Source organism: Amphibalanus amphitrite, unplaced genomic scaffold (genome assembly GCF_019059575.1).
Source record: "Amphibalanus amphitrite isolate SeventyFive unplaced genomic scaffold, NRLGWU_Aamphi_draft 000804F_arrow, whole genome shotgun sequence".
Classification (NCBI taxonomy): Eukaryota; Metazoa; Arthropoda; class Thecostraca; order Balanomorpha; family Balanidae; genus Amphibalanus; species Amphibalanus amphitrite.
In genome coordinates this window covers 125,443-152,939 of record NW_024882298.1, presented here as the reverse complement: position 1 = coordinate 152,939, position 27,497 = coordinate 125,443, and the positions used below count along the sequence as shown (strand labels likewise).

The 27,497-nt window shown below is 53.2% G+C and overlaps 1 protein-coding gene across 11 annotated transcripts; it reads left to right on the top strand.

The window, feature by feature from the left end:
* The first annotated feature begins 1,924 nt into the window (after window positions 1–1,924).
* LOC122366407 (sister chromatid cohesion protein PDS5 homolog B-like) lies at window positions 1,925–27,202 on the top strand. 11 transcript variants are annotated; one of them, XM_043338643.1, is made up of 25 exons: window positions 1,925–2,127; window positions 7,661–7,809; window positions 12,511–12,711; window positions 13,185–13,369; window positions 13,637–13,844; window positions 14,226–14,363; window positions 14,930–15,051; window positions 15,358–15,495; window positions 15,948–16,164; window positions 16,464–16,654; window positions 17,007–17,535; window positions 17,900–18,121; window positions 18,388–18,537; window positions 19,486–19,694; window positions 19,951–20,074; window positions 20,454–20,673; window positions 21,697–21,835; window positions 22,134–22,257; window positions 23,028–23,166; window positions 23,443–23,651; window positions 24,206–24,329; window positions 24,865–24,955; window positions 25,295–25,468; window positions 25,930–26,110; window positions 26,955–27,202. In XM_043338643.1, exons 2-25 carry the CDS (start codon window positions 7,702–7,704, stop codon window positions 26,994–26,996), a joined length of 4,185 nt encoding a protein of 1,394 aa, XP_043194578.1. In that variant the 5' UTR covers window positions 1,925–2,127; window positions 7,661–7,701; the 3' UTR covers window positions 26,997–27,202. The 11 variants fall into 11 exon arrangements, 9 of the variants coding, with proteins under 9 accessions (XP_043194578.1, XP_043194579.1, XP_043194581.1 ...); XM_043338644.1 differs by having other exon boundaries at window positions 1,946–2,010; XR_006253882.1 differs by having other exon boundaries at window positions 1,955–2,127; window positions 23,443–23,569; window positions 24,243–24,329.
* Window positions 27,203–27,497: the final 295 nt, after the last annotated feature.

Here is a 27,497-nt window from a genome sequence, read left to right as displayed (position 1 = left end):
CAAACGATCTCGTCAACCTAGGCAAACGATCTCGGCCCGACGTCGGCTCGACGTCGGCTGGACGTCGGAACATGCGGGCATATCCGACGTCCAGCCGATGTCGGGCCGACGTCGTCATGTTTACTGGGGCCTGAGTAAGGCAAACACGATGATGCCAAAATCGCGGCGCTGCGACCGTTTTTTGCGAAGTTATCAACCGAACCCGTGCCTTGGGTCACTTGACCTGACCTCAGAGGTCACCGGTTGACCTTTGACCTTAATTTCGGGTACCAGTCGCTGTGTCTCGTAACGGCGCACACGTTCGCTTTTTCTGCGACGCTCTAGCTCCATCAGGGGCGAAACGGTGAGGGGGAGGGGTCGTACCACCCCCCCCCCCCTCGGCCGGCGCGTATGTAGAAAGCTACTAGGTCCGGCGCGGGTTAGTTGTCTTCGACTGTGTTGGTGACTTTAGCGAGTCTTCGGCAGTAAACACGATATTTACAACGCGATTCATTAAAAACGAGATACCTACAGTACAGCCCATGTGACAGTGGGCCCCACTTTGGAAGGCTGGCTGGGCAACGGTTAGCCCCCAGTGGGCAAAAACTCGAAGAATAGCCGTTTACACGAAACATATTTTCGGTAATGATTTTTGACTCAAGAGCCACATTTATTTCGCCAGCATCGTGTTCCTCTCGTCGAGACGCGTCGAATGAACCATGCGTTGAACTTAAAATCAATTTGAAAAGTTGACCTCACAGCTCACTGTCCTCAGGTCAAGGTCGTGACCTGACCGGAAAAGGTCATGCATATCAGCCGATCCGTATCGTCGAGCTGAACACATCTGACGTATTTTTACCGCTTTAGCACGTCTCTATCCAAAGTTATAGCAAACAAACTGCTGGTGACGGCGGCGAGCGGTTTTTGAAAAATTCGCAAAAACGGGGAAGGGGCGTAAAAACGCCCCCCCCCCCCCCCAGCACGGCGCGGGTTGACACTCATTATCTCAATACAATACAATACAGAAACATACTAGTTAGGTGGGTACGCTTAACGCTAGAAGCTAGGGAACTCTCTCAGATCAGATCACAGCACGCTTATTTGGACCGGATGTGACCTGACATAGGCATATGACGTCAAAGCTCAGCAATTTAGCTGACATACCTAATATCATCTAGAGCGTCCGATCCATTCAAGCATTTTCTGAAAGATTCACCTAACAACCGTAGGAGTGCATCAACTGTTCTTCCCGCGCCGGCCAAGAAACATTTGTCCTAATCATCCCACCTAATTCCTAGGCCCTAGCTGGACCGAGAATTACGGCCGTCATCAGTAGGCGGTCAGTCAACGATCGCCGGAATACCTAATACAATGCCCACAGCCACTGCCGTGGTTTCTGGAGCACCGGAGCTAGCATTCCAGCAGGATCCTTGTGATGAATCGCAAGTGACTGGAACCTGGAGCATTTGATTATGTCCGCTAATAAGAACATTGCGCTTTTTCAAACGGCCCGCGCTAAGTTTGACCAAGACCTAAGGTGATAATTGATTTTACTCAGAATATCATAAATATTTTGACCTTTGAATGGATGTAAATCGGCTACAAATCGATTTTACACTTTTCTTCGGAAGACACTGACCTGGAATCGATCAGTTTCTAAAAGAAAAGCGTTCGTATCATTACGTTTACCATTAGTTGTTACATACAGTTTCAAATTAGCGTTGCTTTTTTGGTATCTCCAATATTTTGACTTATGCGTTTCAAAGCTTTTTTCGTTAAAAGTAGTTACAAATCGACAATCAAAATATTGTTTAAAGGTAAAGTTACGTTACCCACAGTATTTCAAAGCTTTGTTTTTGTTAAAGATAGAAAGCTGTGAAACGTAGCAGCGGAAGTAGTGACACCTAGCGAAGGATATGAGCGAACCCGAAGTAGGCGACATCTCGTGACCTATTTCGCAACTATTCTTCACAAATCGGCCAATCGCGTCGCGAGGTTGCCGGTGGAGTCGCGCCATTTCCTGTTGTGTCGGTGAGGAGGGTTGGTTTTGTGGATTAAAATTACGTTTTTATCATTTTTAGAAGTACTACCATCTTCATTTCATTGCAAGCTCAACTTTGAAGGGTTGACCTTCACGTCCAGTCACTGGTAAGCTGCTTCCCGGGCCAACATTTTTACAAGCGAAAGTGCCATCTTGTGCCGGAATCGTCAGGTAAAATTATGGCGGCGTCCGATGGGTGACCGTCGTGCATGCCCCCTGGCCCCATCTCGATGTTTGTAATTATACCGTGACCGTGACCTTTCTTTAGATTTGTGGTAAGTATTGCATTGGAATCATGGCATTGCTACTGTGTCCAAGCGATTTGAACTTTATGTGCTGAATACGCATGCATCGTTCACTGCGTTGTTTACTGAAGGAGACTGAGGGGGGCAGGGGGGGGGGCTGTTTGGATTGTGTCTGTACTGTGAAGTGTGATTGAAGAACTGTGATTAAAAAGATGGTCTGTTGTCTGAGTGGCCAATAATTTTCTTGATATTTTTATGCAGTGCATTTGGTAGTCGTAAAGCAGGCGTCACACTTGTTTTTTGCAACCAAGGAGAGGTGCTATGCCCAGAGATCAGTTGGACAAACTAGACTTCTGGAATCAAAATATGGAGGCATCAATAATTTTGGTGCAAGGAGGAGCCATGACCAAATATGGGAATGGAATCAATTTTTTGATTTATTTGGGTACCTACACTTTTGATTTTAAATGTATCGTCACACTAGAAAAAGGCCAATGACCATGAGATTTTCCTTTAAATAGGTAGGTAAATGTGGTAGGTATGCAAAAAGTCTTACCTCAAAACTAAGAAATTGTCACTTTGACCTTGTGAATGAACAAAAGACAGAACCACTGTCCATCACATAAAAGCTGCTTTGCGATAATCACACTATGTTATTTTTGTATCATGAATTGCATACTTGATAAATAGTATATGTGTAAAATGGCAAAATGAAATTTTCAAACCCCTAATTTTCACTGTTGTAGTGCTTTTATACTTAATTTATGGTTTTTACCTGTTGCTTCAGTTTTTGTATTCTTGACATTTAAAAATTGTGAATTGTTATCAAATGTAGTGAAGGTGAAGTACAACAATGCTATAGGTATCGGTTGCGGTGCTGAGGATACCACTAAATGAGAATGATAGTAAGATAAATGATGTATTCTTGCAAGCCATTGTTGCCTATCTGTTAACATTACCTGTGAATCAAAATAATGATTAGCCAGCTGAGCATGGAATCAATATTTTGATGATCTGTTCAAAGTGAATCAATTTATTGATTGCCTTTCACTACCCTTAAGAAGTCAGATTACTTTGATTAAAGCAATATTATTGTGCTCAGTAGAGAGTTCCAACATTTCTGTTCAACATTAGACATGTTCCTTCTTGTAATTCTGACTTAATTTTAGATGATTGGTGACTAAGAAATGGTCTACATTTATGCTCAAATATGGTCATTAAGAATCACTATTTTGATACCTCCATTTTTTTTTATTCCAGAAGCCTAGTTTGCCCAACTGAGATGATTTCTAATCAAACCAAATCAAACCTAATCAAACTTGACCTAACCTTACCTAAAACCTACAACCTAAAACCTACAGTAGGTACCTAAATGTCAAGATAAAGTCCCAAGAAGATTTAAAGGATGTTTTTTATATGCTTACACTATTTGACATCCTGATTAAAAAATGATGCTTATATGCCATGGCTTGCAAAAAAAAAAAAAAAAAATACAATCAAACCTGAGCTAACCTTACCTACCAACCTACAACCTACAAACCTACAAACCTACAAGTCAACCTACAAACCTAGAACCTGACATTTGACAACCTACATCCTACAAACCTACCAACCTACAACTTAAAACCTTTAACCCACAACCTAACCTAACCTAACCTACAATCTAAACTTTCTGCTGTTGCATATTTGTATCCACAGGGCCACAATTCTAGATTGGACCTTATCTTGACAAATACCAAACATACCACCTAAAACCTAAAAGCTACAACCTAACCTACAGGCTACAGCACCTCTCCTTGGTTGCCAAAAGAGTGTGATGCCTATTGCCTGCTTTTCTACTATTGTGCATTTTAGGCATAAATTTGTCAACCATTCTGACAACACAGGTGTCCATTAGGTATTTAAGGACATTCATTTTTTTTGCAAATATTCATCAGAAGTTTTTTTTTTTAAATCAACTATGAGTAAATGCACTTAACCTATTGACTGCATCCTTTCCTTTGACTTTGTTGAAACGTGGGTTATCTACCTATGGATATTTAAATTTGAGTTTTGATGAATGTTTGGGGATACTGATGTAAGATAATAGGTATTTAGGTATTTACTTTAGGACCTAACACCAATTTACTTTCCATGCGATCCCCAAGTAAGAAGCTAATCACATGACTTATTATTGCCTGCTATCTCCCAAGGCATTGCCTGGCTTCGGCACTGCACTGCTTTGACACAAACAGTTTGATGTTACTTTCCATATTTTATTGGCAGGGGCGTAGCCAGGATTTCCTCAAGGAGGGAACCAAACTTACAGGGGCCCAAGGTAACCCCCTCGAAATCTAAAATGTCATCAGATTTCATCCACTTTGTTGAAGGGGCCCAAATAGATGGGTAAAAAAATTATTAAAAAAGTAAAAAAAAATATTACATCTGAGGGGGCAAGCAAGGCCCACAAATAGCTTCATAAAATAGATAGGAAAAAAATTATTGAAAAGAAAAAATGTTAGGTCTGAGGGGGCAAGCAAGGCCCACAAATAGCTTCATAGAGTCGCTCAGCCGGTTCTGAGGGCGGTCTGAGGGCCCCGTAGGTCGGATAAGGGTCCTTCAGACCGTTAAAGGCCCCTACAGCCCATGAGAGCCTCGTAAGCCGTCTGAGGGTCATGTAAGCCGTCTAAGCGCCACTCAGACCGACAAAAGGCCCCCTTGCACTTGCAGAGTGCCTGTCAGACCGATGGAGGGCCCTCTCAGACAAACTAACGGCCGTTCAGGTCATTTGAGGTCCTCTTCAAACCGATAGGGGCCCCTCAGATCGATAGTGGATCCAATCTGAGATCCCTCAAACCGACATAGGGTCAGACCAACAGTTGGAAGCCAACAGATCAACAGAGAGGGCCTTTCAGGTGAACAGAGGGCTCTCTCAGGTCAATCGAGGGCCCCATAGACCGGCAGCAGCCCCTCAGAACAGCGGAGGGCCTCTCCCAGGTCGGGAGAGGGCCCCTGAGACCGACAGAGATAGAGGACCTCCTCAGACGATAGAGGACCTCCTCAGGTGGAGAAAAGCCCCTCCAGTTGATAGAGGACCCCTCGGACGAACAACGGGCCACTCAGGCCAATCGGGAGCCCCTTAGACGGACAGAAGGCCCTCCCGGTCCAAAAAGGGCCCCTTATGTAAACAGCGGTTCCTTTAGACTAACAGAGGGCCCTCCAGATGTTCTACAATAAAATATGCATATTATTTACACCTTGATTTTGTGCACACTGTTGGACCCATCCCATCCACCTGGACCCCCTGGTTTCATAAGGGCCCTAAGGCTCTAAAATTGGGGATCCCTTGGACAAATTATGGCTGTAGCTGCATTAAAGGATCTGTCGCAGGGGCCCACTGTGTAAGCCAGGGGCCCCTATGGAATAGGGGCCTCTGGCCTGGCGCGATGGGGCCCTTTTGGTCTCCAAGGAAGGGGGGGATGTATCTGGACCTGGAGCTGGGCCACACTCCACTCCAGGTATTAACCCGCGCCCCGTTGGGCTCTGCCGAGCAACGCGCCCCGTTGGGGGGGGGGGGGGGCATTTTGGCCCCCCCCTAAGATCTCGAGAACCACGCAACGTAGCGACAAGCGGCAAACGGTGTTGGATAGTCCTATCAGGGAACTACCTTGTGACCCAATTTTATTGACCTAGGTCAAACCGATGACGTCACAGGTCAGGTCAAAGGTCCAATTTTCACCGTTCACAGGCATTTCAAGAAATGCGTTGTACAATCGAGTAAAATGCATTTCATTGAAAATCATCGATGGGGAAATGTTCTTCAAACACATATTTTGCTAGTTGAGGTCACTGATACCAGGTCAGGTCACAGAGGTCAGGTCACTGGGAGGTCACAATATGAAAGTGTCGTGTGATACATGTTTTATGGTCCATTTTACATGACAAATGCGATTATGTGGGTCAGGCAGCCTTTGGGGCCAGCTTAGGTCACGTTTTGGTCAAGGTCAGGTCAAGGTCAGGTCAAATTAGGTCAAATTTCAAAGTTGATATTTTTGCATAAAATGGGTATCGAATCGATGCAGCTCGTCACGGTGAGTTCAATGGTGGTCTTTGTTTTGCCGTACGAGGTCTAGAATCGCTAAAAATTGAGTTCAAAAATTTGACGTCATCATTTTTGAACAGTTTTATCGCTATAACTTGGCCAAAAAACGAGATATCGATCTGAAAGTTGGTATGTATATAGAAGAGCGCAGGGACTATCACATATATTTCGGTTTTTTCGAAATTCGGAAAAATTTTGGATTTTTTTAGTTTTCAAAAAAAAATCAATTTCTTGAAATTTTTTGGGCCAAAAACCCAAAATTTTGAAAATCCGAGATATCAGTTTTGTAGCGCCGCTTTTTGTCTACTAGACCATATAAAGAACTTTGAAATTGCTTGATAACTGTAGATTTGGTGAGCATTTCAAGATTGCATGTTTTTTGCTCATTTTTGCTCGAACATGACCTCAGTTTGACCTCAATAACTCCTGACCTAAGGTGACCTAAGACTTGAAATTTGGTGTAAGGTGTCAAATTGATGCCCGGGAAGGTACTGAAAATTTGGCGGCGCTGCGCGCCGCCGTTTTCTTGCTATTAAGGAAAAACCACAGGGGGGGGGGCAAAATGCCCCCCCCCCCCAACGGGGCGAGGGTTAAAGTGAGGCCTCGCTTCTCAACAATATTCATTATTCATGACATTTGGTTAATTATTTCTGGCAAGTGCTCTGCTGTAAGGCCTGTTCTTTTTGCACTTTATAGCTCAGTGATCTGACATGGGATGGTTAGTTTCGGTACCCAACAAACTTGTGTTAGCAAACAATCACTGTGGTGGGACTACCTATATCCTCCTGTGATACACTGGGAGCATTGGGTCTGACCAGCCGTGCGTTCGTACTGGCCGTTTTTCGCGTGAAATTTCCACGCTGAGGAATTCCTCACGAAAATGGCCGTTTGGGCAGGTCTGTTTCGCGGGATCCCGCGGGATTCCCCCCCCCCCCCGTTTCGAGATGTGCGTGCGGCTGTTTTCGTGAGGAATTCCTCAGCCTGATTCCACGCGAAAAACGGCCCATCCGAGCGCAGGCCAAGATGAGGAAGGCCTGATAAGGTCATGTCAGGCAAAATTTGTTGGGAAATTATGAAGCCTTATTGGAATCTCATGAACAATTCTATGTTATCCCCAGTTCAAAGAAGTCCACTCACCAGGGCCCCCTGATAGGATGTGATGTTTGCTGACCATGGTTCCATGACCAACGAAGTGGGGGTGGTGGATGGTGCCATTTCTGATACAGCTGTGTGTGCTGAGAGGAGGTACCAGAGAGCGGCAGTGGTGGACGGCACCGGGTTTTGATACGGCTGTGTGTGTGTGTGTGCTGACAGGAGGTTCCATCACCGGCTGAGCGGGAGTGGTGGACGCGGCCATGTCTCGTGCGGGGCCGTCGAGCGAGTCGGCGGCCATCGTGTACCCGCCCGGGTGCCGCGAGATCACCGAGGACCTCGGCCCAGATGAGCTCATCAGGCGCCTCAAGGTGAGGCGGGTGCACTGAGGGGCTGCTGAGGGGTTCTGAGGGGCTGCAGACTGAGGGCAGGGGTGCTGGATTCAATAGGAGTGGGTGCACCTGCCACCTACTGGGAGAGGGGGGATGCAACTGGTGCGAAGGTCATGCGTTTCATTGCCAAATTATGGCCTATGGGTGGAAAATGCTTAACCCTCGCCGGCCGAGGGGGGCGGGTGCCGCCCCCCCCGTAGTTTTTTTTCGCGATAGCTCCGAACACGCTGGCGATAGAGAGCTGAAACTTGGCATACCTGACTTTTGATCCAAGCCGCATCTTTTGACACCAACCGCATTTTTAGGTCGGGTCAGGTCACTGACCTATGACGTCATAAGTGAACCTCTGCACGGTCTTCAGATGTCGCAACTTCGCAACGCCCTCACTGCCAGAGGAGATGTCACAGGGAAATAAAACTTGCAGGATCTAGTATCCATTATGAGTCTCACAACTTGTATATCTCGGATTTTTCCTTAAGTTCATATGAGGTCAGGTCATTTTCGTGACCTCACCATTATAAGTCAATGGGGAAAAATGAAAACTGCTATTCTGGCGCTGGGAACGATCTCCAACTATCTCAAGCACACAGAATCGTGATTTTATGCACTCCTTGCAAGGTTAGATGCGTCACTTTTGCAATGTTGACCTTGCGTGACGTCATTTATGACGTCATCAAGGTCATATTAGTTTTTCGTTAATAACTCCCGATCAAATTTAGATAGCGAGTCGAGAAAGCCACCAATGGACTCAGGAAGACCTGCCGAATCGAATGATATGCGTCATGACTTCTTTCGACCAACTTCGTGACCTGGGGGTGCTGACCTGACCTTGACCTGAGGTCAACACCCTAAGTTGACCTGACCCGAACAAAAAGTATATCATTCGACGCGCCTGTGCGAGGCGAACACGATGCTGCCAAAATCGCGGCTCTGCGGCCGTTTTTTTGCGAAGTTATTCACCAAAAACTGAACCGTACCTTGGGGCACTTGACCTGACCTCAGAGGTCACCGGTTGACCTAGGACCTTAAACTCGGGTACCAATCTCTGCGTCTCGTAACGGCGCACACGCTCGTTTTTTCCGCGACGCGGTAGCTCCACCAGGGGCGAAACGGCGAGGGGGGGGGGGTCGTACCCGCCCCCCCCCCTCGACCGGCGCGTATGTAGAAAACCAATTGGTACGGTTTTCCAGGATCCGTCTGTTTGTCTGTCCGCCACGCCGTGTAGTGGGTTCAATTTATGTGAAATACAATTGCGGAATCTATTTTTAAAAAAATTGGTACGGCGATGGTTAACCTTCGCCCGTATAGGGGGGGGGGGAGGGGTCGAACGGACCCCGCCCTCGTTTTTTTTTTCGCGAATAACTCGCGTAAAAAGCGGTCAATCGCGACGATACTTACAGTACCTTCGAGTTGATCAATTTTATACCTACCCTGAAAATTTCATGACTCAGACCCAAATGACCTTTGACCTGTGACCTACTTTTCGAGACCGTGTTAGGCCGGAATCGCGATTCGGCGTATGTCGGCTCGCATTAGCCGCGCGTTTGCATTCTTTTCGTGGTTTCAAGCGTTCAAACATGTGAAATGATGTTGGTCCCATGCATTAGTGTGGGTGCCGGACCTGTCTGTGTGTGACCAGCGTTCATAGTGTTGAGTGTGCTCTGCTCTGGGGGCTGGGGTGTAGATATCCCCCGTCGGCTGTGCCCCCCCCCCCTCGGTACACCCGATACACACCTCGGACGTTCGTTACCCACTCCTCGGTGACCGCGGCGGCGTATCGCGGCGCACCAGACGATAGCGTCCGATGCCCCGCATACGTGTCGGGAAAGGCCGCAACGCACTACTGGGAGAGTTACCGTAATGTGTCTGGCATTGGGTGACCAGCTGTGGAGCTGCGCACCAGTCTGGGTGTCGCCGGTCCGTGGTCGGTGACCTCTCCCTGTGCTATCGGTGACGGCGGGTCCGTGGCGTCGGGAAATGCTGGCTCGGCGCTCTCAGTCGCCCGTGTGCCACGGCAGCACGTTCGATGCGGTGCGGGCGCTCAGAGCCCGCGCTCTGAATTGGCCCACTCTGAGCCCGTGCTTCCAGGTTGTATCACGGTGAACTACCTAGTGGTGCCGAGTTAGCTCCCTCCTACCGCGTCTTACCGAGCTGATGGCGCTGCTTGTCGGCACTTGCCGTGATTATGGTTAGCTGAATCGCGCCAAAACTTACTCGTTTTTACCGTGATTTCGAGAGATCCTGCTCCTCTAGGCCAGCCGAATAATTGCTTAAGAACCCAGAAACTCACATTCACAACCGAAAAAGTAACAGGACAATTGGTATAATAATATAATTGTCTGACATATTATAATTGTCGTGACATTTTCAGTTTAGGTGTGAAATTAGTTAACTTGCACTTGGCTGAGCCTCCAGCCGAACGCCATTGACTGTGCGGGCGCTTAATCCGCGCCGGTGGGGTCTGTTTATAAAGCGACCTGGTGGGGGGAGCTATTTCCCCCCCCCCCGTATCTGCGAAACTACTGGACTGATCCGCAAAACTCAAACGGCGTTCGAAAGCCCTGTCAACTTTGTAAAGGGAGACCTAATTTCATTGACCTCGGGGTCACCGATGACGTCATAGGTCAGGTCAAAGATAAAATGTTTTGCCGTTCACAGGTCTTTTAGGTAATGCGCTATAACATCAAGTAAAACGCATTTTATCGAAAATTAGCGATAGGGCGTCAGCTGCCTAGTACCTATGTTGCTATTAGAGGTCAGTGACAATACCAGGTCAGGTCACAGGTCAGGTCACCAAGGGTCAGTACATGAACCCAACTTTACTAAGGTTGTGCGATGCATGTTTTATGGCCAGTTTTTCATTTCCAACTCAATGGTGTTGGTTATAAGACCATCAGGAACGGTTTAGGTCACTTCGTGGTTGAGGTCGGGTCAATGTCAGGTCAAAAAAGCTCAACTTTCAAAGTTGGTATTTTTGCTTAAAATGGTATCGAATTGATGCAGCTCGTCACGGCGAGTCTAATGGTGGTCTTTGTTTTGCGCTACATGGTCTATAATTGCTAAAAATTGAGTTGGAAAATTTGACGTCATCAATTTTGAGCATTTTTTCACAATAACTTGGTAAAAAAGAGGTATTGATCTTAAATTTGGTATGTGAATAGAAGTTGATAGGGGCTATCACATACATATATTCCGTTTTTTTTCCTCGAAAATCGAACACCTTTTTTGGCTATTATCACAATGTGTAAAATTGATGCCCGGGAGGGTACTGTATGTAAGTGCTGTAAGTATCGTTGCCAGACGCATGAGGCGGCGTTAGAGATGTCTCACCGAGACATCTCCGAGACATCAGGGCGGGCGCTGGAACTCCGCCGCCGCCCTAGCGGTGACCTTGGCCAATGACCTCTGCCGTCTGTTCCCGCTCCAAAGTCGAGCTGGCGTGGAATTGGGTGAGCTCGGGCACGACTAGCTCGGCACAAACTTCCATCAGTGTGCTGCGACCCTGCAACCACTTAAAATGAAATTATTTTACCTAAAACCCAACGCCTACCCTGTAGCACTTGCCCTGACCTCAGAGGTCAGCAGTTGACCCGAGACCCTAAAATTGGTTACTAGGTGCTGTATCTTGTAACGGAGTACGCGCTTGATTTTTACGGAAGGCTCTAGCTCAATTGGGCGCGAAGCTGCTAGAGGGGTCTTACCCCCCCCCCCCCGATCAAAGATAAACTCTTTACCGTGTTCGCGAACTGTTCACTGCTTGTGTGCGAAAGTTCGACCGATGACGTCACTTGCTCATGAACACTTCTGTTCGTGAACAGCTTGTTTATGTATGTTTGTTTGGAAAAACAAGCAAACAGCGAACCTTGATGGATTGTCCTCTATGCACGATTGTCTGGTCAGATCTCAGAATCCCCCTTCTGCATGGCGTCGCTGGTCGGATCTAGCACGGGGAGCAGTGTGGGGAAGCCGTCCCCGGCTATTCGCCGCCTCCCGCCTCTGTTGGAGCCACTTCCGCTATTGATTGGCGGCGCCCGCCTGGGGCTTCTGCCGGGCTCCCCACCACGCATTCAGGACAGAGCTGACACCTACATAGCTCCCCTCCACGCCTCCAGGGCAGAGCTAACACCTAGCAAACACATGACCCCACCACTCACCAGTCACCACGCATTCAGGGCAGAGCCGACACATTGCTCCCCACCACGCCTCCAGGTCACAGCTAACACCCTGCTCCCCACCACGCCTCCAGGTCACAGCTAACACCCTGCTCCCCACCACGCCTCCAGGGCAGAGCTGACAGCTAGCTCCCCACCACGCCTCCAGGGCAAGGCTGATAACTATCAGCAGACGATGGCGCTGACGGTCCCCTCCCTCCCTGTGAACAGACGCTGGCCCACAGGTAGTAGTTACCCTTCCCCTCCCTGTGTACAGACGCTGGCCCACAGGTGGTAGTGACCCTTCCCCTCCCTGTGTACGTACAGACGCTGGCCCACAGGTGGTAGTGACCCTTCCCCTCCCTGTGTACGTACAGACGCTGGCCCACAGGTGGTAGTTACCCTACCCCTCTCTGTGTACAGACGCTGGTTGTGACCCCTCCCTTGCCCTATTTACCAGACGCTGGTAGTGACCCTCTCCTGTCCCATGTTACGCTAGTAGTGACCCCTCCCCTGCCCCATGTTACAGACGCTGGCGCACACGTACCAGTCGATGGTGCAGGATGACGGCGCCTACCAGGAGTACCTGCCGCTGGCCAAACACATCGCCGACGACTACTTCCGCGAGTACCCCAGCAAGGACGTGCAGCTGCTGGTGGCCTGCTGCATCGCCGACGTGCTCCGCGTATACGCGCCCGAGGCGCCCTACAAGGACCCCGCTCAGGTCAAGGTCAGTGTACGGGCCGCGCACAGGTCATTGACCCCGCCCAGAGGCCAGTTTTACCAACAGAAAAATACCCGCCTGCCTGAATTTTCTGTCTAAAGACCGCTTTCATACGGAGCGTAAACGGTAAAGCCCTATCCGCTTACGTGCCCAGCGCGTTTACGATCCGTATGTGAAGCGGTCTTTAGGGGAGAAAATTCTGGCAGGCGGCTATTTTTCTGTTGCTAAAACTGGCCTCAGGTCAAGGTCAGTGTACGTCCGTATGATGATCCCGTCCAGGTCAAGGGCACGGCTCCGACCCCGTCCTGACCGTCCCGCCTTGGAGAGTACATACGGAGGTTGATAGGACATCCCTAATTTCCCTAGGATCCAGAAAGTTCCAAATAACCTGTCTCTCCGTACAATGCTGCAGTTTGCAGAACGTATTTTCATACATTGAACATTTTTATCGTCGCTGACACACGTTATCTCGGTTTCAGATGATCTTCATGTTCCTGATAAAGCAGCTGGCCGGTCTGAAGGACCCCAAGGACCCGGCGTTCAAGCGCTACTTCTACCTTCTGGAGAACCTGGCCTACGTCAAGTCGTTCAACATGTGCCTCGAGCTGGAGGATAGCAACGAGATCATCTGTAGCCTCTTCTCGCTTACATTCAAAATTGTCAAGTAAGACTTTCAGATCAACAAGCATAACTTCTAATTATGTCAATATATTGCTGGCTTCATAGTGCAACGATTTTGTCGTGTTTCATGCGCATATACTTTGAAAATATACCATGCGACCCACTAGAAATGCACATCACGAAACATATATAAAAACGACTTATTGAGAATTTAATCCCAGAGACCGTTGCCGCCGTGAAATATGGCTGCTAAAGCGCCGTGTATCCAAATCACGGACCCCCTCCCTCCCACCCCTCCCCGCCGCCGCAGTGACGAGCACTCGGGCAAGGTGAAGAGCTTCATGCTGGACGTGCTCTGTCCTCTGATCTACGAGTCAGACGTCGTCTCCAACGAGCTGATGGACATCATCCTGATGAACATCGTGGAGCCGGCCAAGTCGTCACGGCGCAACGCCTATCACCTGGCCAAGGAGCTCATCATGAAGTGCAGCGACACACTGGAGCCCTACATCCAGGCGGTGAGCGCTCAGCGGGACTCGGCTCCGGGTCCCCGGGCAGGGTCCGGGTCAGTGACCGGTCCATGGTCCAGGTCAGACCCGGTCCATGGTCCCCGGTCAGTGACCGGTCCCGGTCCGGGTCATCGACCAACGGCTAGCCTGTAGACCAGTCAGTGGCCCGTGTCCCGGTCAGTTCTTCGGCTAATATTTGTTATATTCGCGAACATTTATTATGAAAATGATCACAGATAGGCCTATATGCTTAGGTTGTTGGCCTTCATTGCCATCCTGTGTCCAGCGGAACTTCTGCAAATTAGCACTCGACGGCTGCTGATAGGTATAACTCTATCAAGCACCGTTACCGGCATTATCCCTGACCTGTGCATGTGCGCGCCGTTACAGTTTTTCAACCACGTGCTGATTCTGGGCAAGGAGGAGAAGAAGCTGGGCATCTCGAGGAAGGTGTACGACCTGATCTACGAGCTGAACCACATCTGTCCCACCGTGCTGCTGGCAGTGGTGCCCCAGCTCGAGTTCAAGGTCAGTTGGGGAGGGCCGGTCAGTAGGGGGGGGGGGGGGTCCTTCGGGCAGTGGTGCCCCAGCTCGAGTTCAAGGTCAGTTGGGGAGGGCCGGTCGGTAGGGGGGGGGGGGTCTGTCCACTGACTGAGCCCCAGCTCGAGTTCAAGGTCAGTCGCAGCTCGCCGTGAGCCGCGAGTAGACTGAGCCGCCGCACCGGTGAGGGGGTTGGTTTGTCTGGCCTCGCCATGCTCGTTCTATGTCTGAAGGGTTAGTCTGTTCGTGTCTGGGGACCCCCGTGTCTGACACTCAGCTCCCTCCCCCCCCCCCCCGCCTCTCTGACCTCACGCTCCCCTCCACGTCTGACTCCCGCCGTCTCTGACCTCACGCTCCCCTCCACGCCTGACTCCCGCCGTCTCTGACGTCACCCTCTCCCCTCCACGCCTGACTCCCGCCGTCTCTGACGTCACCCTCTCCCCTCCACGCCTGACTCCCGCCGTCTCTGACGTCACCCTCTCCGTCTGACTCCCGCCGTCTCTGACGTCACCATCTCCCCTCCACGTCTGACTCCCCTCTTATGTGACCGGCAGCTGAAGTCGACGGAGGAGGACGAACGATTCCACGCCGTCAGTCTGCTGGCGCGCATGTTCTCCGAGCAGGAGTCCAACCTGGCCATGCACCACCGGCAGCTGTGGCTCGCCTTCCTCGGCAGGTCAGGGCTCAGCGCGCCACAGAGAGAGAGAGACGGCTGACATCAGCCGGTGGACGGTTTTTTTTTGTAACACGAATTGTTGAAATTTTATGTTGACCTGGCCCCATATACAGTTGAGCGTCCTAAAACCGATTACTATTATCAAATGTTACGTCAAACCTGTTGTACAATATCCCAAACAGATTCTTGCCAGATATTCAAAATACTACGATAAACAGATACTGAATGGCTGGCTCCTTACTTGCCTACCATACTGCAGTGATGTCGCCCCTGTCATGCTAAGGACCGCTGCCTCCCCTGTCGCAGGTTTAACGACATCTCTGTGAAGATCCGCACCAAGTGTGTGCAGTACTCGATGCACTTTCTGCTGAACCACCCGGAGCTGCGCTCGGACATCACGGAGACGCTGAAATTCCGGCAGCACGACTCGGACGAGGCCGTCAGGTGAGCGGACCGCTCAGTAGCCGGGCAGGGCTGCCGGCCGCCGCGCGGCACTGCTGGCGTATAGTGCATTGTTATGGCGGGGGGTCTGATTCGTGTTTAGAAACCAGTGAGTTGAGCAGCTGTTATTGTTGGTGGATAGCGGGGGGGGGGGGGGGGGTGCTAAACCACTCAGTACTCACTGTTCATCTTTCACCTATTTTCTGATGTTTTTCAGTTTTAAGTTCTAATCTGCAAACTTTTTGGATTTGCTTGCCACATGCAGGAACCAGTTCCGTCCCCCCCCAAAAAAAAAATACGACTGCCAGGATGACATCGGACGCTCCAACTGGCTACGTAGCACGTCAATAGGATGACCCGCGGCTCGCCAGTCTCTTCTGCCCCTGTCTCGACTGCCCCCTGTCCAGAGCCGGCAGTTGCCGCTCTCGACTGACCGCCGTCCCCCGCGCCTCCAGGTACGAGGTGGTGATGGCCATCGTCTCCACGGCCAAACGAGACTTCAGCATCGTCTCGGAGAGCGAGGCGCTGCTCAACTTCGTCAAGGAGCGCACCTTAGACAAAAAGTTCAAGATCCGCAAGGAGGCCATGTGCGGTCTGGCCATGATCTACCGGAAGTACCTGAGTAACCCGGACGTACCGGAGGCCACGCGCACGGCCGTCACATGGATCAAGGTAGGAGCGCGTGAGTCTTAGGGGTCTGTCAGTCTGCTGCGGCCCTCCCGGCAGTTCGGTACTTACAGCGGAGTCTGTTGCTTTGAGCACTTGTGAGGTGCGACTGATCATTCCAGGCGACTTTTGTATCTAACGAACATCGCTTGCTCGTATGCCACTTTCGTGCAGAAACACCCAAGATGCTGTTGTCAGGAATCAGACTTGTTACGAGAATAGGAGGGGATACTTCACACCCCACGTGCAGAGTGATATCCTGTATTCCGGATTGACGTCACATTGTCTGTCCGTCTGGCGCCCAGGACAAGATCCTGCACGGCTACTACATGACGAGCCTGGACGACCGACTTCTGGTGGAGCGCATCGTCAACACGTGCCTGGTGCCGTTCACCCTGCCGCCCGGCGAGCGCATGAAGAAACTCTACTACCTGTTTGCCACGCTCGACGAGAACGCCACCAAGGCCTTCATCGAGATGCAGAAACAGCAGCTGGCGTGAGTGGGGATTCAGTCACTGTGGTGGTGCAGTCATTGTTGATTGTTCCGATAATAGTTCTCGTTCCTTAGCCGCGATCTGAGTCATACGATAATTTGATTCGCGCTTGCTTTCAGTTTTTTTTTTCATTGTGCATGAGGCTGAATATGAGTCACGCAGGGACACTAATATTCCTTACGGGTCCTCGGCTTGTTATCAACCCGTTCGATGCAAGAGTAAGACTGTAAGACGGTTATATCCGTACACTTTTCTCACCGCTCACTGCTGCGTGTGTCTGTGCACCTCCAGCGTCCGTAAGACGGTTATATCTGCCCCCCCCCCCCCCTCACCGCCATGTCTGTGCACCGGCAGCGTCCGTAAGACGGTGCAGGAGCTGCTGGAGCTGCACCGCACGCCCGTCTCGGAGGAGCGCGAGCGGGAGAAGGTGCTGCGCATCAACCACCTGTCCAAGTTCCTGCCGGACCCGGTCAAGGCGCAGGAGTTTATCCGCAAGTTCTCCCAGCACCTGGCGCAGGAGGAGTCGCTGCTGCAGCTCATGGAGACAGTCATCAACCCGACCGTCTCCTGCCGGGAGAGCGTCGACAGCGTCAACATGGTGCTGAAGCGGCTGGGCCAGCCGGTGATGACCAACCTCTACTACAACACCATCAAGCAGCTGCTGGAGCGCGTCTCGTCGGTGATGATCGACCACGACGCGCTGCTGGCGCTGGTCTCAATGGTGGAGGAGGCGGTGCGCGACCCGGCCTCGGCGCAGGAGCTCAACATCGAGCCGGGCGCGGCGGTGGGCCGCGGCCTGCGGCTGCTGTTCGTGCTGTCGTACGTGCAGGCGGCGCAGTTTCTGCACGCTGACATTTTGGCCGTGCTGCTCGGCATGCTCCAGGTGAGCGACGAGGCGGGAACGAGGCTCTCCCGGGCAGGGACGAGGCGGGACGGGGAAGTCGGCCTGTACGAGCATGTGATCGAGAGAGGCGTTAACAATGGGGTAGATCAATTTTAAGTACTCACTACTCAGGCGATTTCCTTGTTATTTGCACACGTCCATGTCAATCTTATTTGCATGCCAATTAGTTACCAGTGGCTAGTTTCAAACATCCGCCTGCTCACGTTCATGCCACATCCGGCTCTAAATGTTGTGCGTTATCAGAGCATTTTGTGCTCAGCCGCCCGTGATCTGACCCCTGTGAGCCGCCCGTGATCTGTCGCCTGTGAGCCGCCCGTGATCTGACCTCCACCGCCCACGGCAGACGGACGACGACACGGTGACGCCCAAGGTGCTGGGCGTGCTGCACTTTGTGGGCAAGTACCGGCCGCTGGCGTCCGAGTTCCCCGACCTGATGGACAGCCTGGTGCCCGTCTGCCAGCAGCTGGCCACGGCCGGCTCGCCCAAGCAGGCCAAGCACGCCATCCGCTGTCTGTTCGTCAACGTCACCGACAACCAGGAGGGCGTCTTCACCGAGATACTCGAGGTCAGTGACGAGGATGGGCCGGCTGGAGCAGGAATGGAAGGTGTCGGAACGGGAACCAATTGTTTGGTGTTAGAAATGGCAATATAACATTTCCGCGTATTCTGGTAGGAAGGCAGTGTGTACCTTTGTTCTACTACCAACTACCGGCAGTGTGGTTCCGCGTGATTTCATGATCAGTATGCTCGATGTTTCCTGTGATTTACTGATTTGCTGTGCTGCTCTCCGTCCTGCCCACCCATCTGACCACTCCGGTCTGGCGGCCGCAGCGTCTGAAGTCTGAGCTGGAGCTGGGCCACGAGCACTACCGCACGTCCATCGTGTCACTGGGCCACATCGCGCTCCACCTCTCCAACAAGTTCCCCATCCAGATCAAAAATATCGTCTCCAGGAAAATCGTCAAGGACCTGCTGATGCGGGTAAGTTGTCCACAGGTTGAGGTAGCAGCGCGCTGAGTTTTATGCCTTGTTGCTTCACTGTGCTTTAGGCAGCCATAGCCGTTTGTCTTTTCGGTGTGATGCATTTGCACGTTTTAGTGCGTTTCCTTGGGCTCAACCAACGCTGATTTGAACGCTTTTCTTTTACAATGCCTTAACTCTCGAGTTCCAACACGCTGCCCCATCTTGTTCCCTAACCCCCTCCCAAACAAACAAACAAACAAACAATCTTGCTCACAAGCCTGGTATTACCGGACACCGAGCTGGACGGGATCTGGTGGGCGATAGAACGGTGACGAGTGGTGTGACCAGTGACCAGTTCCCCTTGTCTCAGGGCCTGACGGACAGTGAGGTGTGTGACAGCCGACAGGATCCCTTATCCCCCACCCCTTCCGCGACCTGGCTGACGAGTCCCCTCTGTCTCCTGCATCTGAGTAAGTAGTAAGTACCCCTCTCCGCCCAGGACCTGACGAACCAGTGACGAGGGCGCTCTGCCCAGTGGACCTGACTGACTCCCCCCCCCCCAGGACCTGACGGACAGTGACGAGTCCCCTCTCCCCCCCCCCCAGGACCTGACGGACAGTGACGAGTCCCCTCTCCCCCCCCCCCTCCCCCAGGACCTGACGGACAGCGGGGAGAGCGAGGAGGAGTGGTGTGACGAGGACGCTCTGCCCAGTGGACCTGACCGACTCCCCCCCCCCCCCCCAGGACCTGACGGACAGCGGGGAGAGCGAGGAGGAGTGGTGTGACGAGGACGCTCTGCCCAGTGGACCTGACCGACTCCCCTCTGTCCCCCCAGGGCCTGACGGACAGTGGGGAGGTGTGTGATAAGACCCCATAACCCCTCTCCTTCCCCCCCCCCGGACCTGACGGACAGTGACTAGGACGCTCTGCCCAGTGGACCTGACTCCCCCCCCCTCTCCCCTCCAGGACCTGACGGACAGCGGGGAGAGCGAGGAGGAGTGGTGTGATGAGGACGCTCTGCCCGAGGGCATCCGCTGCAAGATCGAGGGCATGAAGCTGATGGCGCGCTGGCTGATCGGCCTCAAGGACGACGTCATCTCGGCGCAGAAGACGTTCCGCATGCTGATCGCCTTCATCATCCACCGCGGCGACCTTCTCGAGGAGGGCAAGGTCAAGTGAGTACAGCCGCTCCCCGTGGGAGGCAGTGCCTATCGCGATAAATTGTGATGTTTGTACGAGTACCTACAGCAATCACTATCATGTGATTATTATGCTCTGTTTTGAATACTGCTGTCTATGCCCAAACGTCCTAGCCCGTTAGCCGCTACTGACCGGGGCCTCCGTTGCCTGTCGCCCATACCGACCCTGTGTCGGCCTGCCCGTCTCCGTCCTGGGAGTGAGCTGACGCCGCCCCGCCCCGCCTACCGACAGTAAGCCGGAGGCGGCCTGGCTGCGCTACGCGGCCGGCGCCGCCATGCTGAAGATCTGCGAGCAGAAGGGCGTCGGTGACCAGTTCACTGCCGACCAGTTCTACAGTCTCTCCCTGCTGATGGCCGTGAGTCCGCGCGGCGGGGCGCCGGGTCCGTGGGGCGGTCCTCTCAGTTTTGGTCGGTCTACTCTCCATTCTGAGGGGGTTCACTTACACAGGGGCGAGTCGGAACAGACGCGAGGGCCAATGGAAACCGTGGCGTTCCTTTCCTTCGAAGGACTCCTCTGCCGGGAGGTGCTACAATCGCTGACCACTGCTATCACACGGAGTGTCGTGAAGTTGTCATTAGTTGGGGGATTGCATTGGCTACCGATTTTTTTTTTAATTGAGATGGGATCAGGTATGAACACTCGATAAGTGGCCTGCCTGTGAGTTCGGGCACCGGTGATGTCTAGTCAGCCGCTGTGACTGCTCTGACCTCTCCCTCCCTGTCTGCGCTCTGCAGGACGAGTGTCTCCAGGTGCGGGAGCGGTTTGCCGCCAAGCTGCACAAGGGCCTGAGCCGTGGCATCCCGCACAAGTGTCTGCCGCTCGACTTTATGGGCATGTACGCGCTGGCCGGCCAGGAGCCCGACAAGCGGCTCAAGGCCACCGTGCGTGGGTACATGGCCGCAGACATCCTGAAGCGCCGCGACGTCATCAAGAGCCTGCTGCTCAACGGAGGGTGTGAGTCCGCCGGGGTAGTGGGAGGGTGGAGGGAGGGGTGGTGAATGGGGAAGTAAAACTGGGCAGGAGTAGGGCCGGCCGGAGCGCGCGATAATGTAAGTAAAATGATCGACCTAAAGATTTCCACACTTGCCAACTTCGTCTATCACGCCAACTTCGTCTATCACAATTAAGCGCAATGCTCCTTCCAAGTGGCGCATTTTGGCATCACTGACGGTCTAATTCGTGTATCCGCGGGGAAGGGCCATCCCTCGTCGCGTGTTGTTGTCGGTACCGGTGGGCGCGGCTGTCGGCACCACGGCACCACTACGCGCACCACCGTCGCGTCGGCTCCTCTGTGACCATGTCTGTGTGTCTGGCAGCGGAGCGGGCGGCTGACCAGCTGCCCCCTCCTAAGGGTTGGTATGTGACCGTGTGTGTGTCTGTGTGTCTGGCAGCGGAGCGGGCGGCTGACCAGCTGCCCCATCCTAACGGCTGGCCTGTGACCGTGTGTATGACCGTGTCTGTTTGTATGTTTGTGTCTGGCAGCGGAGCGGACGGCCGACCAGCTGCCCCCTCCTAAGGGTTGGTATGTGACCGTGTGTGTGTCTGTGTGTCTGGCAGCGGAGCGGGCGGCTGACCAGCTGCCCCATCCTAACGGCTGGCCTGTGACCGTGTGTATGACCGTGTCTGTTTGTATGTTTGTGTCTGGCAGCGGAGCGGACGGCCGACCAGCTGCCCCCTCCTAAGGGTTGGTATGTGACCGTGTGTGTGTCTGTGTGTCTGGCAGCGGAGCGGGCGGCTGACCAGCTGCCCCATCCTAACGGCTGGCCTGTGGCCGTGTGTGTGACCGTGTCTGTTTGTATGTTTGTGCCCGGCAGCGGAGCGGGCGGCCGACCAGCTGCCCCCTCCTAAGGGTTGGTATGTGACCGTGTGTGCGTGTGTGTCTGGCAGCGGAGCGGGCGGCCGACCAGCTGCCCCACTGCTAACGGCTGGTATGTGACCGTGTGTGTGACCGTGTCTGTGTGTCTGTTTGTCTGGCAGCGGAGCGGGCGGCCGACCAGCTGCCGCACATCATGCCCGACTACATGCTGGTGTTCGCCGTGCCCATCCTGGCGCACGACCCCGACTTTACCGAGTACGACGACGTCGAGTACCTGACCAAGATCCGCGCCTGCCTCTGGTCAGTACACCGGTGGAACCGGCCGCGAGCCTCTTCAAACGTGTCAAACCGTATGGCCTAAGCAACCTATTTCTTTAGGATGCTTACAGGCCGGACGTTAATAAATTTGTTTTGCTCGGTTATTGCATATACTTACGGACAACCTGCAATATCTATCGTACGTTGTATTCACTTCTTCTTAGTTTTTAGCTTGATTAGGGACCTGAGGTCAGTTAGTTCCAAATCAGGTATTATGCCCAACGAACCACGATGTCTTTCCGTCGTTGTTTACTATCTGATGGCCCGTTCCCATTCCCAGGTTCATCCTTGAGCCGCTGATCACCAAGAACGACAACTACTGTTTCGGCTTCTACAAGGCGCTGGTGGAGCGGATGAAGAACCACCTGGACGCAGTGCGCAGTGAGGAGGAGGCCGCCAACCACGTGAGTGAGGGAGCGGCGCTGATAGCACAGCGGGGGGGGGGGGTGCTGTGAGTGGAAGGGTTAGAGGGGGCTGTGACCACCAGCGCTCAGGTATTCGGGAACGATCAGAGCCGAGTGGTGAAACTGGACTGACATCACCTTCCGCAGTGAGCGGGTGGGCGAGCTGGTGCCATATGGGCGTCTGTGCTATGTTGTGATTCATCCCGCATTATGTTCCCGGCACAATGTCCCGATGGTCGGTCCGGCAGAAACCGTGGGCCGTCTGACCTGTCCTGTCCGTCAGCAGAAACTGTGGACCGTCTGACCTGTCCTCTCCGTCCGCAGAAACTGTGGGCCGTCTGTGACCTGGCCTGTCCGTCCACATTAACTGTGGGCCGTCTGTGACCTGTCCTGGCCTGTCCGTCCGCAGAAACTGTGGGCCGACTGACCTGCCCTGTCTGTCCAGTGTCCGCAGAAACTGTGGGCCGTCTGTGACCTGTCCTCTCCGTCCTCAGAAACTGTGGGCCGTCTGTGACCTGTCCTGTCTGTTCGCAGAAACTGTGGGCCGTCTGACCTGTCCTGTCCATCCACAGAAACTGTGGGCCGTCTGTGACCTATCTCCGTCCGGCCGAAACTGTGGGCCGTCTGTGACCTGTCCTCTCCGTCCGCAGAAACTGTGGACCGTCTGTGACCTGTCCTCTCCGTCCTCAGAAACTGTGGGCCGTCTGTGACCTGTCCTGTCTGTTCGCAGAAACTGTGGGTTGTCTGTGACCTGGCCTGTCCATCCACAGAAACTGTGGGCCGTCTGTGACCTGGCCATGGGCCTGCTGCTCACCAAGACAACCAACTTCGAGATGCGCGAGTTCCCCTCGGAGCCGCGCATCCCACCCATGTACTTCCGCAAGCCGGCCGACCCCAACTTCGTCAACGGTGAGCTTTAGTAGACCAGCGCGTGCCGCAGGTTGGGGCCGACGATACTTTTTTTTTGTATTACTGGCCTTAATAAAGTTGTAGTTGTTGACATACGTATCAATTGTGCGTTCCGAAAACTGCAACGATACGTGGGGCTAATGTCTGAGTTTTCTGGCCGAATGTTACAACTAACTTCCGTCGATAACTGCAATATCTCCGTGTTTTCTGATTCACCCAGCGCTGCAGTCTGTACCGGCCCTCACCTGACCCGCCCCGCCCCTCCGTCACCCTCAGGGAAGATCTACCTGCCGCCCGAGCTGCAGCACCTGGGAAAGCGGAACAACATGGTGTCGATGGCGCACAGCCACAGCATGATCAACAAGCGCATCCAGCTGGCGCAGCAGATCCGCGCCTCCAAGGCCGGCGCCGCGGCGGCCGCCGCCGCCGCCACCGGGGGCGAGAAGGAGCTGACCCTGATTGTGCAGGAGTCGCCCGCCGCAGAGGTGCGTGTGGGGAGGGGAAGCCTTCACTGCCGGTAATCAGAACGCGCGAAAAGATTTTCCGAAAAGGGGGAGTTGGAACTGGCTGTTGTGTTGTTTCCCTCACTAGTTTTGCTATTCTTACGTAAAGACTTGTCAATAATGCGTGATTTTCTGCCGGTGGGGGCCCTAGCCAATGTTATTTTTACTGTTCGAATTACTGTGTCCGGGGATGCCTTAATCTATCGAGTTTTATGAGCGGACGAGCAGTAAAAGCTTAATTGCCTCAATCATGTAATGATTCACGGCAACTGCATATTACCTCAGCATTTTTTTTTTCTTTTTGAAATAACGCCAATAAAACGTATCGAACCCTGCGAAAAATAGACAGGCAACAATAGTTATCCGAGCACACCGTGCTTTCCCGCAGCGGCAGGCTTCAGATGGGATCTGGTGTGTGACTATTTCGTCTGAATTGCTGTGACCCCCCAGTGTGAGTTGTGACCCTGTATAACCCCCACTGACCCGTCTCTGTCCTCTGTGACCCCCCTCTGACCCGTCTCTGTCCTCCGGCTCAGGCGGAAACCGAGGAGGATTCTGCCGGCTCGGGGGCGGCGGCGGCGGCGGCAGCGCGACTGATTCGGGACCCTCCGGCCACCTACAGCCGGCGCGCCGCCCACGAGCGGGACAGAAACGACGACTGTGAGTGGACCGGGGACGGGAAGGGACGAGGGAAATGTATGGAGAATTGGAGAGGATGCCGCTTAGGCGCTGGGTGACGTGCTGAGGCGTACCAGTCAGACGTGACCTGATAGGTTTGTGTAGCTCAATATTTTGGCACACGTCTGTGTCCGCCCGTGTTGAATATGTGTTGGGATGTCAGATGGCCCGTCTGGTTTCTCAGTTCTTTCCTCCAGTTTTATCTCATGGTTTCATCTAGTAATTGATCGCACATGCTCTTTGATGTTGAGCCAAATAAACTAAGCTAAAATAAATTTAACGGTCGGGACCTGTCGGGAGGTCATTGACCGAGTGTGTCTATGGCCCGTCCGTCTGAGCTGTTGTAGGTTACAGTGTCCGATCCCCATCCGCCTTTTGTGTCTCCGTCTGTGTGTCCACGTGTCTCTGTCTGTGTCTGTCTCTTAGACCGTCTCTATCTGTATGTCTGACCCGTTATATCTGTCTCTGAGACCGTCTCTATCTGTATGTCTGACCCGTATATATTTGTTTGCCGCAGCGGTGGATAGCGCGGCCGGTGGTGACCTGTCGGAGCAGTCATCGACCTTCTCAGACAGTCCTTCCAAGGACAAACAGGACAAAATCACCAAGTAAGTACACTTAGACAGTCCTTCCAAGGACAAACAGGACAAAATCACCAAGTAAGTACACTTAGACAGTCCTTCCAAGGACAAACAGGACAAAATCACCAAGTAAGTACTGTCACCCAGTAAGTACACCTCCCGCAATTATTCCTCCAAGGACAAACAGAACAAAATCACCATGCAAGTTCCGAGGACAAACAAGATAGAATCCAATGCTCTGAATGTTCTCGCGTGGGGGATTTCTCTCGAGTTGACGGCAGGAGTTGTATGTGATGTTAAGACTGTCCCCGCGGCGCCCAGCGGCTCGGTGCACCAGTTCTGACCTGCGGCCCGCCCCGGTCACAGCTACTTCAAGAAGGCGCCGCGGACGGCGTCCCCGACCCCGAGCAGTCAGCGCTCGACACGCAGCGGCCGCAGCGGCGACTCGTCGGCTGCCGGCGAGGAGGCCGGTCAGCGCGCCGCGCCGCGCACCACCCGCACCAGGGCGGCGGCCACCGAGGAGGCCGCCGAGGCGTCTGGGTAGGTGGCCACACTGTCCCTCTGTCCGTCCCCCTGTCCCCTGTGCCACTCGTATCTGTCCCCCCTGTCCGTCATGTGAACGTGATATATTGTCCATCGGTAATTATTATTCATCCGCACGCTGTCGCCACGCTGAGACTAGAGATGTCAATCGGATACCAACTTTTTGGTATACCGATACCAAACCGATACCAACTTGGTATTTGGTATTTCAATCCTAATGTGTTTGGTATTTTGTTGGTATCATAAACCCTCACTAATGTATAAGAGGCTAAGAAATCGGTAAAAAGTTGGTATTTCCCTCATTTTTCCAAGTTGGTTTGGTTTCGGTATTTCCCCATGGGTTTGGTTGGTATTTGGTTTGGTATCGGTATTCAGATTTACCGTAATTGGCATCACTAGCTGAGACCCATGTTTGCTGTAGCGTCAGTTCTGACTCATCCCCTCTCTGGGCCGCGCAGATCTCGTTCTGTGAACGGTAAGCGGCAGGCGGCTGAGCCGGAGCCGGAGTCTGAGCCGGAGCCGGAGTCGGCCCGGCCGGCGGCCGCCGCCAAGAGGAAGCCGGCGCCGGCCGCCAAGCCGGAGCCGGAGGAACCGAGCCGCAAGTCGGCGCGACACGCCGCGCCAGCTCAGGAGGACGCGGTGAGTCCGGGCCGGCTGGCGGACTGGCCAGTCCGGGGCGGTTGTGGGGCCACACAGTGGGGGCTGTGGGACCACACGGTGGGGTGGAGTAGGACTGTGGGGACGAAACAGTCCGGGGGGAGGGGTCACCTGTTTTTTTTTTTTTTGTGCGTGTCGGTCGAGGTGGCCTCCAATGACCGCTTGGGATTATTTTCAAGTTATACTGCGCACGCGACCATGGTGTGGTGTTATTTACTATCGCAAAGCTAAGTGTGCACTTCAAGTGCCTTGTAGACTGAAGTGTTGCATTTCCACATTACTGGCTGGAGTGTAAACAGCTGGTGGAGTTGGCCATTTTCGGAAATGGTTTGTGGCAAGAGAGTTACTGCTAGTAGTTTCTGTTCTAGAAAATGCTTTTTAAGCGATTCCAGTCGTAATGTGATTCGGTTGACGGCTGCCCGTCTGAAATGTGTCGGGTAGATCCGAGTTGACCGTTGGCCCGGGTTTGTCGGACAGCTGACCCATGTTTCATCGTCTCATAAATCATATTCTGCGTTTGAATTGTAACTGTCAAGTATATTTACATTCAACCCTTTTTACCTCTTACCCATTGATGTGCAGTAAGCCCAGAAAGGTTAACGATCGGACTTTCATGATCTAATAGATCTGCTCTACATAGGTCTCTTGACCATTTCTTTACGAATTATAAGTAATCACTGTTCTGGGCAGGACATTGGAAAATGCGAAATTCGGATGCTGGTTTTCGGACGAAGGTCTGTCGTTATGTGCCAGTAATCCTGCGTTCCTCGTGCGTATGACGCTGTACCGCTGCAGGGCTCTGACCCCTCCCCCCTCCTGCCCGCAGGCCGCCGGAAAGAACACACGACTGACGAGGTCGCGAAAATGAGAGCGGCCGCCGTGATGGGACCTGACCTGACGAGCGGCGCCCGCCGCGCTGCGCCGCGCCACTGTATGCCGTGCTGCGCCACTGTATGCCGCGCCGCGCCTGTTCCGTGCAACTGAGCGAGTTATGTTAAAGCGTACAAACTTCAGAGTGTTTTTTAATGCGCGCGCCGCCCCGCCCGTACCGAATACACACTGTCTGGGGCCGCGGCCGCCGTCTGTCCGGTGGATGGGGGGGGGGGGCTGTCGGTCTGACAGGGGGTGGGTGAATGGGGTAGGGGAGGGGTCGGCACTCATCTCGGCCGCCGGTGTGACAGCGCCGCGCTGACGGCCGACTCGTCCGTCACACGCGGCCCGCTCTCGGCGCCGGACGGAGTGGTGCGGTCGCGGCAGTGCGGTCCAGTCTCGGCGGCGGGCGGAGTGGGACGACCCGGCTGGTCAGCGCGGCCGGGCCGCACAGACACCGTGGCCGACAGCAGGGAGCGCCTGGCGCCGCCCAAACGGT

Coding starts and splice junctions, on each gene's coding strand:
- LOC122366407 (XM_043338643.1), top strand. CDS start 7,702: ATGTCTCGTGCGGGGCCGTCGAGCGAGTCGGCGGCCATCGTGTACCCG. Junction 14,364..14,929: donor TGCCCCAGCTCGAGTTCAAG/GTCAGTTGGGGA, acceptor TGTGACCGGCAG/CTGAAGTCGACGGAGGAGGA. Junction 20,674..21,696: donor CCTGCTGCTCAACGGAGGGT/GTGAGTCCGCCG, acceptor TTTGTCTGGCAG/CGGAGCGGGCGGCCGACCAG.